Here is a 20,434-nt window from a genome sequence, read left to right on the forward strand (position 1 = left end):
TTCACATAAAATTGCAAATTTTTTGGCAGATTTGAATTAAATCAAGTAGTTGCGATGATGTTGATACCAAACACCATTTGTCTATCTTGTTTAGTTTTTGAGTTATTGCGATTTTAGTGAAGCGGATTTGGGGGTTTGCGGAGGTGGTGGAAGGGGGGGTCCCACAACCCCCATAATTTTTTTGGCTGAATCTGACCTAAAATGGACACCATTTCTCAATGGCACAACTTTGATTTAAAAAATAAGGGGGAGATGATGCACCCTAGCGTGCGTTTAGCTTTATGCGCTTGCAAACAGACTCGATGTTGCTTTCGAAAGTCGAAACCTCTACAGTGAATTGTCGCGGCAGTGAATCGCTCGCTGTGAAAATGAACTTGAAGTCTCGGCACGACGTAACCACCAACCAACGCAACAAGGGCTGGTACAAACCGCATTGGAATAATCAACGCAACAACGGACTCGCGCAAACGGCATGGCGCACACACGACCATTGCCATAGAAACCTGATCAAAGGCGGGAATATGCGCATCTTTTGTTTCATCTGCAACACGAAAACAGGTCAATCATAAAGTTGAAAGCAGGTCAGTCATAAGTTGCGAGCGATATTGTAGTGAAAAGGGAGCTATGTCAAGTCGAAAACTTTTAAAATCAAACGTCTCTCCGTAACTATTTTTCAAGAGCTGTTTACGAATGTCAGCAACTTTTAAATTTATTCAAGGTGACGTGCTGTTGAATTGATGTAAACGTGAATAATTTTACTTTCAACAGGTATATTTTCAAGCGTATAATCAAGTTAGTATTTGCATTCCATTTAGGGAACGTTCAAATATTACGTAACGCTTTTTTTCCGAATTTTTGACCCCCCCTCCCCCATGTAACGCCAACGTAACGCTTTTTTCAATCCCCCCTCCCCCATGTAACGCTTTTTCAGTACGAATTCAGCACAAAAAACTACCATTCCGTACTCGAAAGCGTTACGTAACGTTTTGCTTGAACCGCCTCCCCCCCAATGTGACGCTAAGGTAACGCTTTGCATAAACCCCCCCTCCCCCTCGAAGGCGTTATGTAATATTTGAACGTTCCCTTACAGTATACCTTTTACTTTTTAGTAAACCTTTTCATCTCTTGTTTCATGCTAATAAATCTAATTCGTTGCTAAACTTTATGTTGTGCTTAGCTTAAAGAATTGCAGTCCATCAACCGCTAGCCTACGCAGACGCATGGCATGTGTTTGCTTAACCGAAGTGGTCGAGTTTTGTTTATAATAATTGACGGTAGGTCGAACGTAGCGATAACTCCGAGTGTGGCAATAAAAGCAATCCTAGTGTGACGACATAACTATGTCATCCATCTGCGTGACATTTTGCTGAATTTACGTTGCTGCTGATGAAACACGCTTTCGCCCCCACGGCCAAAAAAATAGTTAGGTGCCTATGAACTACAACATTAAGTTTCGCTGAGAAACGTTGTCGTGTTTTATCTGAGAAAAGTTAGAACAGACAAACGTTTCTTCAATGTTCATCAGCGAAACTCAACCTTGCAACACCCAATTTGACTATATATTTTTCGGACATTTTGACCGAATTGACTATATTTTTTTCGGACATGTTGCTAAAAAATCGGTCAATGACCGATAAATGACTGAAAAAAAGAACCCAGAATCCCGAACACGCGTATTAAAAAAACAATATATTTTTCTGTTCAATATAAAATTTTGTGTGAAAGGCATTGCCGGTTTAAGCAGCTTCACTCACGGAAGCCATGACATATTTTTCTTTTCAATATAACATTTTGTGTGAAAAGCATTGCCCTACCTGCCAATCTGATATAATTTGCAGACTTTACTACTTACTAGGAATAGCACCTAAATGACCGGGCGCCACAGTGTGCGTGACTATTTGACCAGCTCCTAATTGTCTGCACCTAAAAGACGTGCTCTCTTACTGAAAGGTACATAGAAAAAGAGTGGTTTGTTGTTACGTTCAAATTGTGTATTTGTTATGGGGTAATGTATTTAGGAACCACTGTCTATTGCATTGCATGGTCGTTATAGTTTCTATGGTTTTATAACAGTTCAACAGTCAGCACATCAGGTGATGATGGCGACATCATGTCCAATAAAAAAATATTTTTTTATAGGAGGATGTTCTGAGCTCAAATGATTGGATGTTTCACCAAGATGCTAAATTTGTTTGAGTTTTATTTTAAAGTGGATGTACTTAACATGCTGTTCTTCTATGTACTATTTTTGGCATAATATTTTATAAGTGTTTGATGGATGGAGAAGCACTAAAAGACGTCGCAAGTTATCAGTGTAAAACCAAGTGCCGAATGCATGAATAAGATCTAAACTCCATTATGCTCAATCAATAAAAAAAATAACGTTTTGTGTCACTGCCATGTATGAGACAATTATTTTTATTGTTTTTAAAACAGGGTAGTTTCCATACAGAAAAAATTCTTGATATATTTTTCCACTTTTAATTTCATTGGATTGATAAACTGTTTTATTGCATTGTGTTAGATATTTTAAGCTAAGAAACAACTTTTTCAGTAAATAAAGGTCTCGTTTTAATATCAAATTTTTTGCTATGTTCAGAAATGTAAAAAAATATATTGTTTTGTGCTTTATATAGGTTTGGATGATTTTGCATCGCTGTATTTGTTATAATTGATCACCCAATGACTGCCTATTACTCGTGTATAACATTTCAGTGCTTTTTACTACCTTCATCTAAAAAGCCTAGCCTATTGTATATTATGACAAATAATTACGGACATTTGGAATTTTTTCATTATGTGTATAATCTGTTACAATCTAATCTCTGTAGCCTACTTGTGATCTTTCATTTAATGTTGACGGATTGTATTGTGTATTTCAATTGCTCAATACATTTCTTCGTGTTGTTTCTATTGCTTGTACCGTACTGTATATTGAAACTCGGTGTAGGATAAAGTGTGTTGATTTGACAATTTTGTTACTTAGGCACTTGCATTTGTAATAGTGTTTTGAAAAGTTTTCAAACAAGCATACATGATAGAGCTTTCGGTTCTAACTAAGTTGTTACTGCATCATCTCCATGCCAAAACATAACAAACTTCCTTGGAAGTCGGACGAGCTGCATGAAGATGATGAAGCTCAAGAAGGTCTTATTCAAGCTACAGAGGATGCTGGACCCAAGGGTATTTTGTTGTAAAGTATTTAATAATTTTGGCACCGTGTTCTAAAGCAATATAACACAAAAAGATTCAATCAATTATCATGTTGTTTTTTTTAATGAGATTTTTAAAGTGTTGACAAATACCAATAAATTTTGCTAAAATCTCTCTAGCCTACTTTTAAAAAAAAATCATTGTATCTCCAAAGCACAATATCAGTTTGAGAGCATTTTGCTTTAAAACAATCCCAGGGTTTTGCTAGCATGACTAACTACTTGCTTTACATCTGATAATAGAAAACCACCCTTTCATACTCTTATTTCACATCTGTCGTATCGTAGTGTTGGTATTTAATGCTGTTTATTTTTCAGAAGCTTCTGGAGTGGGAACATACCAAGAAATTTTTGACGTTGTAGGCTTTGGTTGGTGGCATTTCTTGCTCTTGGCGCAAGTGTGTACTTAAATAAGTAATTTGGAAACTGCTCTCATGCCATTGAATGCATTAATTAGTTTGTTAAAGTAATATTGTGAAGCATTGCAAACAAATATTGATGAGCACATGTTTCTGTGCCTACCGTATTCAATTTTTTCTGACAAAAACAATTGAGTGTACAAAGATGTTGCTGATGGTTGAAAGATTTTTAGCCTACCCTACCGACTGTAATAATTATGTAAAAAATTAGACTTACATTGTCTTTGTCTATAACTTTACTCTACATGTTGTTTGAAACAATACACCGCTTGAGTACAATGTTGTAATGGAAACCACACTGTGAAGAAGTTTGTTTTTTACAGTGTGGCTGGGCGAACGCGAGTGATGCAATTGAAATAATGTGCATTTCATTTACCGTTGATTCCGTGCGTGGTTCTTTGAAGATATCCTCAGCTGAAGCAACGTGGCTTACAGTGGTGTTATTTTTAGGTGAGGCTGTGTGCAAGCAATTTCCTGACTGATACTTAAAATGTTTGTATGAATTTTTTCGTCTTTTAAATTTTATGATACTATTTACTTGCTGCTTTACACGTAGTAAGAGTAAAATCACGTCTTCCATAATATATAGTTGCAACTGTTTCGACCTGTTAAGGTCAAACCCTCAAGTAGATCGAGAAGTATATATTATGTAACTTATAAACTGTTTAAAAAGTGAATCATATTCTCATGACAATTAATTTATAGGGATAACTGTTTTACCATTTTAACTTTTTTATATGATTACAAGCTCTCATTACTTAGCCATTTGACTTGCCACTGAAAGTTGATATGTTTGTGAGTTTGAAATTCTTAGAGTGTTATTTTCAGGAATGATGTTTGGGGGTTATGTATGGGGGTCCCTTGCTGATTTGTGGGGTCGTCGAAAAGTAGTAATATATTCACTTGCCATCAATGGATTGTTTGGAGCAGTTTCCGCTATGGCTAAATCTTATTGGTTGTTACTTTTGCTTCGTTTCATCAGTGGTTTTGGGTGAGTAAACGTGTATGTAAATCATTTCCAGCAATTATGGCTTTAGTTTAGCCTTGCTCCCAATTGCAGTTAACTTTTCAAGCTCAGCTTCCCAGCTGCTAAATCTTTGTTACTAATTTCGAGCACTGTTTAATTTTGAACTTTTGATACTTGTCAATGTATGCTCTTGTTTTTTTGTTTTTTACATGATATCGTTGATGTCTAGCTTTAACGTGCAAGAATAAGTTGACTATACTGCAAGCCTCACATATGAATTGCTATCGACACCTTGCAGCTTGCACCGTGTGCTTGTTTTGCCGACTCTGTACGGTAGACGAGTCGTGGAGCCATTCTTCTCGCTGATTCCAACTAAACAACAGAGTGAACCATTACAAATCAATGTTTATTGGCCCCTAAACTTTTTCACAATATGTTTTCATCGCTAACATAGTGTTTTATACTTACCATTCCAGACAGCAAGTCTACAGACGTTGAATCAATGTAAAAATGACGGATCTTACTGTCTGGGATAACACTACCAGTTGTTTTTTAGTTTAGTTTTAACTTACCAATGATGTCATGTTATCGTCTTATTCTCTAAATAGATGAACGAGTGAATTTGTACGGTGATATGGATTCTCACTCGCTTTAAACAATTTCTACCATGGTGCCGTTCAGAAACAGTTAAAGAAACTGCATAGGCAACTATTTTATTTCCTTCTACTGAAGGATGGCAAAGTTTGGCTGTCAAGCTGTCATGATGACCAAGCAAATTAGTATTGCTGAGTAATGCGGGCTAATATATCAGCGTTGAAACGTTGAGCCAAAGAACTCGTGCTTCAGCGCAAATAAAGAACAAAAAACATCAGGTTTCATTGACCACGTTGGTAAATCATAGCAAAGGTGTGTTATGTTTTCTAAACAAACATGCTCAGCAAAATATTTTTATTTAGCGCCGGCGGTTCCCTACCTGTGGTCTTCTCGTATTTCAGCGAATTTCAGCCAAAAGATAAGCGGGGTGCCATGATTAGTGCTCTCGCAACATCGTGGATGGCTGGAAATATTGTCGCTGCAGGTAATGTCTTCTGAGATTTTGTACTAAGATGCTACTTTTGTATGAGGTTCAGATGGGTTGTTAAGTCACTTGTTATATTTAGTGTGACTCTACGCTTTGAAGTTTGCTTTTATCACAGACAATTTATAAATTCCCAAAGAATTTTTGCATCACTATAAACAAAAACATCAGTTTTTGTGGTCGAACGACCATAACCGAACACCTTACAACAACCGCTCGGGCATTTTGACACCATGCAAAACATGCCATCTTTTTTGTTCACCCTTTCTTCGTACATTGCCAATTGTACCAGGGTATCTGTCCGGGTAGGCTGGCTTAGTATAAAAAGCACGAGTTTTTTTTTGTTGTTGTAAAAATTAGTAAATCTCAAAATTTTTACAAAATACAATCGTGCTTTCGTGCTGTCTGTGTATTGAGTTGTTTTCCCTAAATACAGTTGACTCCTGCTCATAACAAACTTACAAAAGCGACTGTGCCACCTGTGTAAGTAGATACAGTAATAAATAAGTGGACTATTTTTCATGTGTGCTATATGAAAACGTATTCACATTGTATGCATGGAAGTTAGTGAACATAAAGCAACTGAACAAACAGGAAAACAAACGTTGCATTTTTTTAAAGACGATTTTTTTTCCAATTTTTGATTTGCAGTAATTCATTTTTAATAACCCTGATTGCATCTAGTAATTTTTTTTATCCCAACTAAAACACAAACTGAATTTGCAGTAGTCAAATTAATATTTTTTATTCCGTTGGAAAGACTGAAAACAATATGTAATTTTGGATAAAACCAATTGACTGTGCTTGAATACACAGTTACGTATTACGCTTTACAGAACAGCTTTCTAAGTCAAAAGATATTTTTTTGAAGTTGATTTAAAAATCTTTTTTCAGCCTACATTGACGTAAAAAAAAGCTTTTGGAATTAAAGTGATTGTTTGGATGGTGTGACATGTTTCTGTTGTCAACCGTTACTTTATACTTCCGGTATTAACAATGGCCAGGAGTTGCATCACTAAGTACAGTAGCTTAGCTTTCAGAAAATGCTTGCATGCGAGCGTACATGTGTTTGTCTACTCTATTCTTCACGTGACTGTGACAAATAAGGCTAGAACATGCTGTCAATGTGGTTCACCTGCATGGTTGCATTTTAATTTGTTAATTTTATTATACATAAAGACCAGGAAAAGACCAGCGTGTGAACAAGATGGCATACGATACATGTTACGATTGTTACGTACCATCAAACAGTCCAACTTTGCCTGGGTGGACAACCTTGCGTAAAATTTGTGAGTTGAAATCTGACCACAATATGGCAAAGTTGGACTGTGTGACGATATTTTAAAGTAACAACGATATCATACGCACTTTCTCTGTGATGAGTACTGGAAAAAAATGATGCAAATGATGCTATATTTTCTGCTTTTACCGCGATTCGCTCATTTAGTGTTTATGAAAGTAATGCGAATTATGAATGATTAAAGTACTGCATTGTATAGGCTTTTGTAACACACTGAAGAATACTTTGTGATATTTGAATTGATCAAAACAAATGGCACGACAGTTTTTATGTTCTCAAGAGCTTTCCGACTTTTGCGCTCTTTTCAGATACAACAACAAAAACTACTTGTTTGTCTGGTGCTCTGACAATCGTAACCATCAATCACTTTATTTTTGTTTAGGTTTAGCTTGGTTGACAATCCCTGCCTCTGATTTGGCAAAGGCGTCGCCGTTTGGTGACCAGTGGAGATTTTTTATAATTATTTGTGCTATTCCAAGTCTCTCGTCTTCATTATTTTTCTTTCTGATGCCCGAAAGTCCAAAGTTTTTGATGTTAAAAGGAAGAACAGACGAAGCATTTGCAGTGTTGAAGCAAATTTTTAAAAAGAATCGACCGAACGATCTCTTTCCGGTAAGCACGAGCACGTGGACCTGCTTTTATATTTTTAAGGTTCTCTGTCAGCTAACTATTCCAATGAGACTTGTCCTATATTTACGCGATAAATGGTTTGTGAATACAACCACGTCACACCTTTTTGCAGAGAATTGAATCACGGTCACAAGTTTGCTTTCAAAAGTCAACAGTTTGAATATTCCATTAAGCAAAGTTGAATTGAAGTTACTTCCAATAATCTAATCCTTTTTTTCCACTAAACTGTTTATCTTAAAATGCAGCATGAAAAGTATGACAAAGTTGTTACAAGTTTGTGGTAGTCAATGAAATATGAATGGGGATTATAGGCCGAGGTCCGATGTAATTTGCCATCATTACAGTTGTAATTTTTCACTGTAGCTTGATTTTTTGGTTATTATCAATGATAATTTTCGAAATTGCTTTCATTATAACTGCAGATAGGAAAAAACATCAGATATTTGTTTATCAAGTTCGAATGTTTACCTTAAAACTGGCCATATTCAAGTTTCATCACATACTGGTCGTGTCAATTAGCAACTGTAGTACGTCATAACGTTTGTTTGGTTCGAACAATGGAAACAACTTTTTGATCTACGCACGAAACTTGTGTTGAATGTAGTTGTTGCCGCACGACTTCTTCGACACCTCAAGGGCTTTGAAACTACTGCAGCACTGATATTGCTGACTTGAGCAAGGCTGGCCATCATGGGATATTTTGTAAACGTAGTGACATCACTTCCTGCTATTTTCCGTACTGTTGATGCAGCATGGCCTGACTGTATTACTGAGCGTGCTATATGGTTAAATGCATAAGTTTCAGTAAGTAACACCATAACATCTCATACTGTCGCATCACGGAGTTCAGTGCGAAGCAAAACCTTTTTTTAAATAAACCAGTCACTCCGTCAAAGCCGATGTTTATATAACCTTGATTGTATAATGTATTTGTTAAAAAATAACCGTATGTGTCATCATATTTTATGATGGCTAGCCATAAAAACAGTAAATTATTGAGCTATTTATGCGAATTTTTTTTTACGGCCGACTGGTTGTTTTGTTTGTGTGACGAGATAAATGATTCTATTGACGCCGTTATGCATGAAAGATTTTGCAGTTTAGCGCACTGCTAAATTGTCATTGCGCATGTTTTGGAATCATGCGCCTTTCTCGACATTGACGCTTGTTGGAGGTCTGTCACCATGTTCATGTTTTTTAGTTTACTGCTATGAAAGAAAACAGCGATGAACGAATGTTTGGTGCATCTCCAGCTTCTTCAGAATATGGGTCGGTAGCGTATTCACAGCGTAACAGGTTTTTATCTCTGCTGCATTTACACAATGTTTGTTTTTTTATAATAGCGCAGTAATAAAGCGTTTTTACGTTATTTACGTTTACTACGTTTTTACGTTAGAACCGTGGACGTTTCCATAATGTTATTATGCTGTAATACTATTGTAGCGACGTCCACGATTGGAACCATTCAATAAAATGCATATTTCTGCCTCGATTTTTGAGCTAAGTTTATTTATTTATCCCTCCAAAAGGTAAATTATCCCTCAAATGTGTCACTCGTATGATCGCGTTCAAGAAGCTTTGTACTAGAACTCGCAAACAAGAAACCGCCATTCATTTTCATAATCATCGTCCAACATTAGTACTTCCTATATTTTGCTTAATTGATCTCCGAGTTTTCTCCCATGTACAATTTTCCCGCATAGGTGAAGTCATTCTGGGTCAAGATTCTTCTAATAACATTAGCCTTCATTTCCGCCATTCGTGGTGTAGATATTTCAATACCAAAGTTGCAGTATATACTGTATACGTATAGTATACTATATACTGTATATGTACAGTATTATGTGTACGTACTTCTATGCTTGCCGGAAACCATGCATCGTCTTCCTGGTTGATGCACTCTGGCTGTGGCTATATGAAACTCTACATTTTGAATTCAGTTTTGTATCTGTGACAGATCAAAGCTTTGTGTAACCTGACCAATGACCATTTCGAGAACGTTCTTTTTGTGTATTAAACAATTTTATCTCAACACTCTCATGCCATATTCACAAGCATGAATGTAAATTACTCATGTCAATTGTCAATGTTATTTTTGTGCTATAGTTCCGGTATGCCTTCAGGTGTGCTGGCATTATTATAACTTTGCTTGCGTTCAGAATGACCTATCGAATGCCAAGGATTTCGCCAGGAAGGTACGTTCACTGCTGCTGTCGGGTGTTTTCCTCAATTGGGAAATCGATCTTGCATCAATTTAGAACTGTTTGTGGCTCGGGCAGTGAATCCAGAAAGGAATCCATGTTTATGATGGCAGTGTACTTTTCCATTGCCTTCGGGTAAATTTAAATAGCATTTTTAAAACTTTGGCGACTTTTGTTACCAAGTTGGTACCGGTAGTATGAAAGTTGAATGAAACAGTATCCTACACGTAGTGGTGAGATTTGGCCGCTTCACGCGAACCGCTTCCTAAAAATGAAAAAAGTTTGCAGATCTAGTTTCTGACCACCTTTTTCTAGTGGACCTAATGTAATCACTGCCTCTGCGTCATCCTTATGTTCTGTTCTTCTTAAGTGACGTTCTATTCATAGCCGTAGGAGAGTAAAACATTTTTTTTTTTGGGGGGGGGGGGCGAACAAAATTTCCTTAAATTTTGTCTTTGCAAATATAATTTCAAAAACGCATTACTCAAAATCTCTGAGGTGGTGTACAGTCTAATACAGGGGTCAGGAACCTTTTCACGTAAAAGAGCCATGAAAGCCACATTTTTGGAAATGTATTTCCGTAAGAACCATATAATGCTTTAATTAACACTTAATACAACTAACATGTAGTGGCAGATGATTTGTAAAAGTGAGATGAGGTCGTGTGTCTACCGTAGATAAGAAAAACAGCGGGGGGTCTGGGATACCTTCCCCACACAATTTTGAAAAAATGCATTTAATTTGGTGCATTCTGAGCGTATTTTCAGCTTCAAATTGTAATGGAAAGTTAAGATGAAACTTTCTGTGAACCAGATGCCGTCACGAAGAGCCATGTATGGCTGACGAGTCTCGGATTCCCGACCCCTGGTCTAATAACTCCACAGTCATCAACTTGGCAGTGTACGAAAACACAGGCAACCAAACGTTCAACTTAGGTGAACTGAACAAGGCTGACTTAACTTTAATCTAATAAACCATCAAATTGAACCTTTCTTACATCAAACTTGCACCTTTGAACAAAACTACTTTTAGTGTTTGATGTAATATTGCAACGAAATCATAGTCAATGTTCTTTCAGTACCATCGTTACGTTAATAATTGGTAATTTTTGCCCACATGTTTTTACAAATAGCTGCATTAGTAGGATATGGACAAAAAACCTAAACAGGTTTCCGATGCTAAAACAGAAATTGCATAAGGTGACAAGTATCCAGTAAGCTTTCAAAATTGCACCTATGAAGAAATGTAGGCTAGTACCCTTATGGATATCTGAAATAAGCTTGCACCCATTGCATTCTTTTACATTTAATTTTTGCACATACTGACACTGTATCGAAGCTCGTATTCAGCCCAAATTGCAACATCAAAAACAAAAGCTTCCAAAATTAATAATGCTACATTTTACATTGTAAGAAAATTGTTGAGTACAACACAATGCAAAGTTCCTAAAATGTTGAAAACTCATGGCAAATATTGATTTGTCCCAAATAACTGGACATTTTTGCCCAAATTTGCGACGTTTTTTTCAGCGGGGTAGCGACCGCCTCCCCTGCCCCTCATTTTCTACGGCTATGATTTTATTTATTTATCTCGTGTTTTAATTTAATCATTTAAGAAGTTTATTTTCTGTTTCACTTTCAAAAATCATTTATTGAGTTATTTTTTTCAATATTCCAGTGGTTATGGCCTGACTATGTGGCTGCCTTCTCTGATGCAAAGAGCTGAAGAAAATTCTGGATCACCATGCGCAGCCCATAGTCCTAATGCAACGTTAAAACATAATAGCAATAGTACGCAAATGTATGTTGACGTCTTTATCGGTGCCGCTGCACAGTTACCAGCCAATATCATCACCATACTTGTTATTGACCGGATTGGTGGGAAAATTGTTGTAGGTGAGCTGTATTACGTCACATTGTTTCAATTAAAATGGATAAAATACATTATTACCGGCTCGACGACTTAGTATGTCCTCCTCTGAATTAGTAAACACGGTTCGATGCCCTGTCTTGTGATACCTAAGAGTTTTTAAAAGTGGTACTAAATCTTGTTTCTGCTTGGCACTCAGCGAAGGAATAGATTCAGGATAATAATTTATTTGGCTGCGTGCCTGCGTCGCTGTGCAAATGCACTGGCACTGTCTGCTTTGTGAAGCGCTGAAAACAAGGCATATCTGCGAGCTTCATATGAAAACACACATTATTATTTGCGGCTATTATCTGGAAAAATTATTATCTGGTAAAAAGAAGATACATAAACCCACTAGCTGTATCATATCTTAAAAGTGTTGCCTTGGTAAAGTCCAACTCACCAAGTTTTATCATGCAACGTCTTGTTCATCGTAGAAGAGTAACCCAACCTATAGGAAATATTTTAAAATCTATATATTTTTTTATACAGTTGTATCGTTGTTACTGTCTGGACTGAGTGTGCTGTTCTTGTATATCGTCAAGACTAAACTTGAGGTAAGCATTGTCGAGTTTGTTTTTGATTCACCAATCAAGTTGTGAAAAATTTTCACCTCTCACCGCATTTTTCTCTCGGAATGCTCGAAGACTTCAAATTGTTGCAGAATGAGAGCAGCTGAAATTTCCTATAGCTGCACGTTAATTTTGCTCTGAGAATTAGCATATTTGCCTAATGCCTACTATCCAGCCAAACAATGCCTTGTTTGTACATCGGTTCAACGTTTGTGGACATTAACATTTTCTGGCTGACTACCACTTTTAGATGGATTGTAGTTCCTGCAAGTTACAATACAAAGCTCTGCTTCTTAGGTGATATTAGTATCAGCCGCTTTTAATTGCGTTTCCACCATGGTATGGAATGGGTTGGATGTGATTACTCCTGAGATGTACGAAACCTCTGTGCGTGCCGCTGCCTCCGGTCTTCTTACAGGTATGTTCTCGTTCTGTTTTACATGTCCCACCACAGTATAAAATCCAAGAGCTTGTTCACATATCACATGACGCACTTCAGGTCATGTGCGGTCGTCCCTCCAAAAAAATAAAATAAAAATTATTTGCAAGGTTGCATTGAGACATGGTCTTTGGGTGACATTAGTCATTCTTTGTTATAGCACAGGATTGTAATGCATTTTTACTCCTCGTACAGAAGCGACGCCTTGGCCGTTATAAGGTTCCGTTGGTTCAAAATAAAACCATTGTCCCAATGGTCGTTGTCGATGGTCATCATTGTTTTATCTAGCAGTTGGTTGGTGTTGATGGCGGTGCTAACTTGGATAATACACTGCAGCGATGCTTCCTTGAATTACCTTATTTCCTGTGCTGCTACACTTTATGACACATAGCACAATGCCTGTCTTAATGTTTTGTTGACCGAGTGCGTTTTGAAATGGTTTTGCCACGGTAGATTATCTTTTTGTAGGATTTTCTTTGCCTAGCCAATCTTGCTCAGTCTAGTTGATGAGCTGATCTAACAACACATTACACACTCATGTCCCTCACATTGACCACGAACTCTTTCGATAACGCACCAACCACGTCTTACCAACATTGCAATGATCTACCTTGTTTTTGAAGATTAGGGTTCGAAGTTGAAACTCTGCGTTTGGAATAAGCTTATTTATGAATGGAGTGATTGATAGTAGAGCCAGCCATTCCAATTGTTTTGATATCTCCTTTGACATGATTCGTTTTTTCCAGCTTTGTCCAGAGTGGCATCAATCCTTGGCACAGTAATATTTGGAGTTTTCATGGACTCGAATTGCAACATTCCTATTCTCACCGTATCTGCCGTGCTTTTATTTGGTGGTATTGCGTCTATGTTTCTACCAAATACGAGGCGTATAGAACTGCGCTAGCGAATCGTGTTTTATTGCACTTCTACTGTATTTTTGTCGACGATTCAATCAGTTGTATGCAACATAGAATAGACAATATGTGCCTAGTAATGTGGGAGTCGACTACAGTGCTTGTCAACCTGCTTTTAAAATAATATTCACTCTTTTCAGTACGGTACCGGTATAAAGCTGAGTCCTATATTTTAATGCAAGCATCTTATTCAAATTATTCGTAACAACAAGAGCAATGCTTCTGGAGCAAGCATTTTTAACTACGAAATATATATTACAACTTTGGTAGAGGTGACTTTCTTTAACCATAGACAGATAAAACCAAGCAACCACACGGCATTTAACATCACACCATTAGAGAGAACATAAAACTATAAAATACTAACGTTTTCGGCCATACTCAAGTTTCGGCCAAATATACATTAGGTGCATTTTTACCCAGATAAACATCGCCCATGTTGTGTCGCATGTTCAACTTGAGCGTCGCATGTTCAACTTGAGCACTGTTTTCATTATCCGACCTCAACGTGCATTTAAAACTAATATTGCAATACTTATTTGATGGTTATCTTCAATATTGCAAAGTGAACACGCTTTTCCTTGATACCGTATGTATTTTATACGAAGTTGATTACGTAAGGCATTTGACTATTTAACTCACAAATTTGCCTATTTGGAGATGACAGTATACGGGGTACAAATCTTATGCGTGAAAATATTGCGAAAGAGAGCAAGAAAAATGTTCATACAACAGAGTGCAGTTGGGATACAAGTTACTTTTATATTGTTGTTATTCTTGTAGGTGGGTGTTGTAATGTTCATAACTTACGTGTAACGGTAAGTTGATCTTTGTGGGCTCTTCGTAAATCAAGATGAAGGCAGATTCATTTACTCTAAAATCTGGTGACCTACCACAGCTGTAAACATCACATAATAATGAATGGTTTGATCGGCACAGTGCAGTAATCAGTGGAGCGTGTTAAATCCACATGAGGCAGTATTGCTTATCTGTTACACCTCCCTTCTTGCAGGATGTTCTTAAGCATTACTAATGACATTCACAACTGATAACAAATCACAAGCACGGTATAAATAATTCAATCACGATATCTCGCAGGTGTCTTAATATGTCTGCCAGATCGTGTCGTGCGATTAAGAGTATTCTCAACAACCTGCGGAGTAGTTTCATTTGGTGGGGACACTAGGTTGCTCTGTGTGGATGACACTTGAGCATTGTGTGGGAAGCTGGATGAAACTATGTCATCTAAATAATCATAGTTACGTACAGGTGTTGAATTACAAGCTTTGTACAAATCACGCCGGTTTCGTCTAATTTGTCCATGAGAATTCTCAATGACGTACGAACGAGGCTCATCTCTTTCATTATTTACCATAGCTTTTTCCCAATAATTGTTTTTACGATAACGGACTTCATCTCCCTTTTTCAATACAGGCAATGACTTAGTTCCACGGTCATAATAGTGTTTCTGACGACTTTGCCGGTTACACAAATCATCATAAGCGTCAACAATTTGCGGTACAAGCAATTTCGTCGCGATAGGCAATTTTGTACGTAGTCTTCTGCTCATCAACATTTGTGCAGGTGAATACTGCAATCCAGCAATAGGCGAGTTACGATACTCTAACAATGCAATATACAGATCAGTATCATCATCATACGCTTTTTTCATCAAATTTTTGACAGTTTGGACAGTTCTTTCAGCCTGGCCATTACTTTGACTAAAACCAGGGCTAGATGTTGTGGACTTAATACCCCATTTGCTGGCAAATTGTAAAAACTCTTTACTACCAAATGGCATATTATCCGACACAATTTCCTCAGGAATGCCATGACGTGAGAAAATTTGTTTCAATTCATTAACAACACTTTTTGCAGTTTTATCCACAAGTTTCACTACTTCAGGGTACTTGGAGTAATAATCTACTACAACAAGATAATCAACATTGTTAAGAGTCATTATGTCCGTTCCAACTTTAATAAAACGTCCATTCGGAATCACATGAGAGATTAATGGTTCTCTCTGATGACATCTTTGATACTTGCTGCAAGTTTGACAGTTTGCAACAACATCTTCAATGTCTGCACACATTCCAGGCCAATAAAGCAGTTCTCTTGCCCTAGATTTGCATTTTTCACCACCTAAGTGGCTTTCATGAATTAAAGTCAACATTTCAGATTGTAACTTAGAAGGAACAACAATACGTTCATTTGAAAAAACAATGCCTTCAGAGAAGTGCAATGTGTTCTGCATATCCCAAAAACGTCTTGCTTGAGCCGGTACGCTTTTCCGTAGACTTGGCCATCCATTCAAGCAGTAGTTGGATATGGTTTGTAAGGTTGGGTCTTCCCTTGTAGCTTTTCGGAATTCTTCAAGTTTCGGAGAAGAAACAGGTAAATTTGTAATAAGTGAGTGTATAACATACTCAAGCTCTTCATTCAATGCATTGTCTGATGTCTCCGGTAAATATGCTCTCGATAACGTGTCAGCCATATACATGTACTTTCCTGGTACAAATTTTACTCGAAGATCATATGGTTGCAATCTCAGCATCAGTCTTTGAAGTCTCGGTGGAGCCTTGTTTAAAGGTTGCTTCATGATTGTTTCCAGCGGTTTGTGGTCGCTTTCAACAGTCACGTCTTCTTTTCCATACACATACTGATGGAATTTCTCGGTTGCAAACACAATGGCAAGCATTTCCTTTTCAATTTGTGCATAATTCTTTTCGGCTGATGTCATTGTTCTGGACGCATATGCAATAGGCTTACCCTTTTGCAATAAACAAGATCCTAAACCATTCTGTGATGCATCGCACTGAATTGTTACCGGATTGTTTACATCATAAAACGATAAAACTGGCTTACTTGTTAACACAGTTTTCAAGTGTGTCATCGCTTCGTCGTGTTCATCTGTCCATTTCCATTCAGCGTTTTTCTTTAAAAGTTCACGAAGGGGTGCTGTAATCGTTGACTCATTCGGTATGTACTGCGATAAATATTTTGTCATTCCCAAAAATCTTTGCAGAGATGCAATATCGTTTGGTTGAGGCATGTCTGCAATGGCAGATACTTTCTTGTTGTCTGGCTTCAACCCATCTTGTGACACGAAATTTCCCATGTATTCAACAGTACTGACTTTAAATTGAATCTTGTCCTTGTTGAATTTCACACCCTTGTCCTGTGCTCTGTTGAGCACACTTCGAAGAATTTCGTCATGTTGTATTTCATCAGTGGCTGCGATAATCAAGTCGTCAGCAATAACATGTACACCCAGTAAGTCGCCAAACGTTTCTTCGTTTCGTTTCTGCATAACTTCACTGGCGGATGAAATACCGAAGGGCATTCTTAAAAATCTCTTTCGACCCCATGGCGTGTGAAATGTTGTGAGATAGGATGATTCGTCACTCAGCTTCACATGCCAATACGCATTCTTCATATCAATAACAGTGAAAACATTTTTTCCTGATAACTTTGCTTGTACATCTCCTGGCGTCGGGATGTTATGACGTTCGCGCATGATAACCGCATTAAGTGGTTTGGGGTCTAAGCATATACGCAAGTCTTTGTTTTTCTTCTCAACTACCACCAAGTTGCTCACCCATTCTGTTGGAATGTCTACATTCGCAATGATGTCATCCTCTTCAAGCTTGTCCAGGACGCTTTTCAGTTTGGGCTGTATTGCATATGGGACTCTACGGGGTGGTTGAACTACAGGTTGTGCATCAGGCTTTATCTGAATGTGGTACTCCTTTGCATAGGTACCAACGCCGGTGAAAACATTAGCATAATTAGTGTTTACGCTGTCACGTGATAAGGGTTCACTACATACATCCACTCGCTTAACTAAATTAAGTTTCGCACACGATGATTCACCCAATATTGATAAGTTTACAACATCAGTAACATAGCACAATAAATCAAAGTAATCACCGTTCTTATTTGCACATTTAATCACAGTAGTGCCTAAAGGCTTCACATTTAGATTTCCAAAACCACAAAGCTTAGTGTTGGTTTTAGTTAGTACTTGGCCAGTCATGGCACTAAACAATTTCAACGGTATCACGTTGGCTTCGGCTCCTGTGTCTAGTTTAAACAAGACAGAAAATTTGTGATTATCTCCATCAATAACGGTAAGATGAGTTTTCATTCTGGATGTAAACTCTTCGTTACTGTTAATTGATGAGATTCTCAGGAAACCTACATCCTCATTTTGTGCTTCAATTTCATGCACGGGTACATGTCTTGCCGCACTGTCATTTGATCTCCTACAAACACTAGAAAAATGATTACGTCCACCACATTTATGGCACGCTTTGCCGTAAGCTGGGCATTTTCTAGGAGCATGTTTACCACCACAATATTTACACTTAGTAGGGCTATAATCAGTTTTTGCTACTGCACGTTTAAAATTATTGTGCCTAGTATTAGTACTGTGCTTGCTCACAGCATTGATAGCATGTCCGTTTGCAGAATTCATTACTTTCATGTGATCCTTGCTGGCTTCTGCCGCATGACATATGTCCAGTGCTTTAGCTAATGTTAGATCAGGCATTTGCAATAACCTTTCTTTCACATGCGAGTCCTGCACACCAAACACTACTTGATTTCTTAAGTTTCGCTCTTTTTCACGTACAGTCTCAAAATTACATCCTGTGGCAATGGTTCTTAAGTCATTGATCCATGAATCAACGCTTTCTCCTTCCCGCTGTGTGCGCTGCTGGAAGCGATGCGTTTCAAATATTTCGTTCTTTTGTGGCTCACAGTAGGTCTTAAACTTTTTTAGGACATCTTCTAGAATATCTTTCTTGTCTCCCTCTTCATTGGAGAACACGAAATTGTCAAAAATTTCCTGGGCCTCAGCCCCAGCCGCATTCAAAAAATTGGCTATCTGGACTTCCTGTGCCTTTTTGGTGAGTTCAGCTGCTACGTGGTACACTCGATATGCACGCTCGAATTTGCGCCATGCTTCTGCAATATTTGTCACAGAGAAGCTCATTTCCTTTGGTTGCCTTAACTCCGACATGTTTTTTACAATGTACGGATTACTAGCGCAAAACGTACTGGTCACTCCAGTTGGACAACTTCAGTCCAAATTAACGTCTACCAACTTCTTATCTCACTCTGACACCATGTAATGTTCATAACTTACGTGTAACGGTAAGTTGATCTTTGTGGGCTCTTCGTAAATCAAGATGAAGGCAGATTCATTTACTCTAAAATCTGGTGACCTACCACAGCTGTAAACATCACATAATAATGAATGGTTTGATCGGCACAGTGCAGTAATCAGTGGAGCGTGTTAAATCCACATGAGGCAGTATTGCTTATCTGTTACAGGTGTGGTAGCCTTTGCTTTTTTGGCCAGTTTAAATGTTAATAGTGTCATGATGTCAAAAACTGTCCAAATATTACTTCTACACACGATTCAAAAGTTCTTCCACTCAATTGATATTTATAATTTATTGCAAACATTGCTTTACTCACAGTAGCATATGCTTCAGTTCAAATCTCTTGATGTTCAATATGAAAGTGAGCTTTGTGTCGCTTAAAAGTTGTCAGCTGCGTGTAAACTAGAGTTTAAGGTCTGCAGACGTTGATTCAATATCAAAAGACCAATATGCTGGCTAGGAAAGGCTCCGTGTTGTGTTTGAAGGGCACCGTCTGCCATCTGATTTTATACGCTTTGTTAGAGTATTGCAGGAACACTAGAGAACCTAGATGGTGTCCACAAAGTCCAGGCCCGTCCTAGCAAATGAATGATGTTTATTTATCTTAGTACATTGCTTCAAGTTTATCTTCTAATGATGTCGGTAAATTCAATGGTTCAGTGGAACCTCACCAATCCGTGTGCTACTTTGAATAAGGGAACGTTCAAATATTACGTAACGCTTTTTTCCGAATTTTTGACCCCCCCTCCCCCATGTAACGCTTTTTCACTACGAATTCAGCACAAAAAACTACCATTCCGTAACGTTTTGCTTGAACCCCCTCCCTCCCGATGTGACGCTAACGTAACGATTTGCATAACCCCCCCTCCCCCTCGAAGGCGTTACGTAATATTTGAACGTTTCCTAAACTGGAGTGTGTAGTTTATTTACGTTAGTGCTGTCCATACATATTTCGTTTTCTTTTCGCTATTTTTAAAGAGTATATATATACAAAACTTTACGCAAATTTTTAATTTGTACGTTTATATTGACCAACAGGCAGGGACTAAAAGCGGGATTTTTTTTGCAAATGAAAACGCAGTGTGAGGTTTTATTGCTGAAATCCCTTGGAAAACTGCGGTGAGCCACTGTGTAACTGTAAAATAAGGACTAGGTTGGTTTTGAATCTTTATCCTCGGACTGACAAAGCCTTGATAGGTTATTCCTGGTGGTTTCCCGTTCTTGTAGACGATTTTAACGCAGGGCCGGTTACCGAGATTGACAGAGGATATTTCCGGTTGTTGAAGTCTTGTTGCCGGGGAATTATTCCATCCATTAGGTGCCGCTGAATGGAGAGCAGTCCTTAGAATTAGAATGCGTTGCTCAAGCGCACACCCCGAGAGTCGAACCAGCGCCGCTTGATCTTGAAGCTTCTTCATTCACGAAGTCGCGCGCTAACCAACTGAGCTATCCGGGCGGACTAGCCGAATGTCATATGACGTCATCGAGGTTAGAACTGTCATAATAGCAATAAATATATATTTCTAATTATTAGACTTTCCAAATTTATTTCTTTTTTTTATTTGATGCAATTTGCTCTGCTTGGCATTGAGCCCTTTTTGTAGTATTAATACAGTAGTAACTTAT

The 20,434-nt window shown here is 37.9% G+C and overlaps 1 protein-coding gene across 3 annotated transcripts; it reads left to right on the plus strand.

The window, feature by feature from the left end:
• The first annotated feature begins 158 nt into the window (after nucleotides 1-158).
• On the plus strand, nucleotides 159-19,808 carry LOC145786093 (synaptic vesicle glycoprotein 2C-like). 3 transcript variants are annotated; one of them, XM_082597736.1, is made up of 13 exons: nucleotides 159-3,183; nucleotides 3,531-3,610; nucleotides 3,955-4,081; nucleotides 4,460-4,622; nucleotides 5,555-5,676; nucleotides 7,359-7,588; nucleotides 8,808-8,902; nucleotides 9,766-9,942; nucleotides 11,485-11,702; nucleotides 12,208-12,272; nucleotides 12,585-12,705; nucleotides 13,473-14,427; nucleotides 18,978-19,808. In XM_082597736.1, exons 1-12 carry the CDS (start codon nucleotides 3,081-3,083, stop codon nucleotides 13,628-13,630), a joined length of 1,659 nt encoding a protein of 552 aa, XP_082453862.1. In that variant the 5' UTR covers nucleotides 159-3,080; the 3' UTR covers nucleotides 13,631-14,427; nucleotides 18,978-19,808. The 3 variants fall into 3 exon arrangements, with proteins under 3 accessions (XP_082453862.1, XP_082453864.1, XP_082453865.1); XM_082597738.1 differs by having other exon boundaries at nucleotides 8,808-8,875; XM_082597739.1 differs by lacking the exons at nucleotides 159-3,183; nucleotides 3,531-3,610 and having other exon boundaries at nucleotides 3,875-4,081.
• Nucleotides 19,809-20,434: the final 626 nt, after the last annotated feature.

Source organism: Aplidium turbinatum, chromosome 17, assembly GCF_918807975.1.
Source record: "Aplidium turbinatum chromosome 17, kaAplTurb1.1, whole genome shotgun sequence".
NCBI classification, from domain to species: Eukaryota; Metazoa; Chordata; class Ascidiacea; order Aplousobranchia; family Polyclinidae; genus Aplidium; species Aplidium turbinatum.

Coding starts and splice junctions, on each gene's coding strand:
- LOC145786093 (XM_082597736.1), top strand. CDS start 3,081: ATGCCAAAACATAACAAACTTCCTTGGAAGTCGGACGAGCTGCATGAA. Junction 4,623..5,554: donor CGTTTCATCAGTGGTTTTGG/GTGAGTAAACGT, acceptor ATTTTTATTTAG/CGCCGGCGGTTCCCTACCTG. Junction 12,706..13,472: donor TGCCTCCGGTCTTCTTACAG/GTATGTTCTCGT, acceptor CGTTTTTTCCAG/CTTTGTCCAGAGTGGCATCA.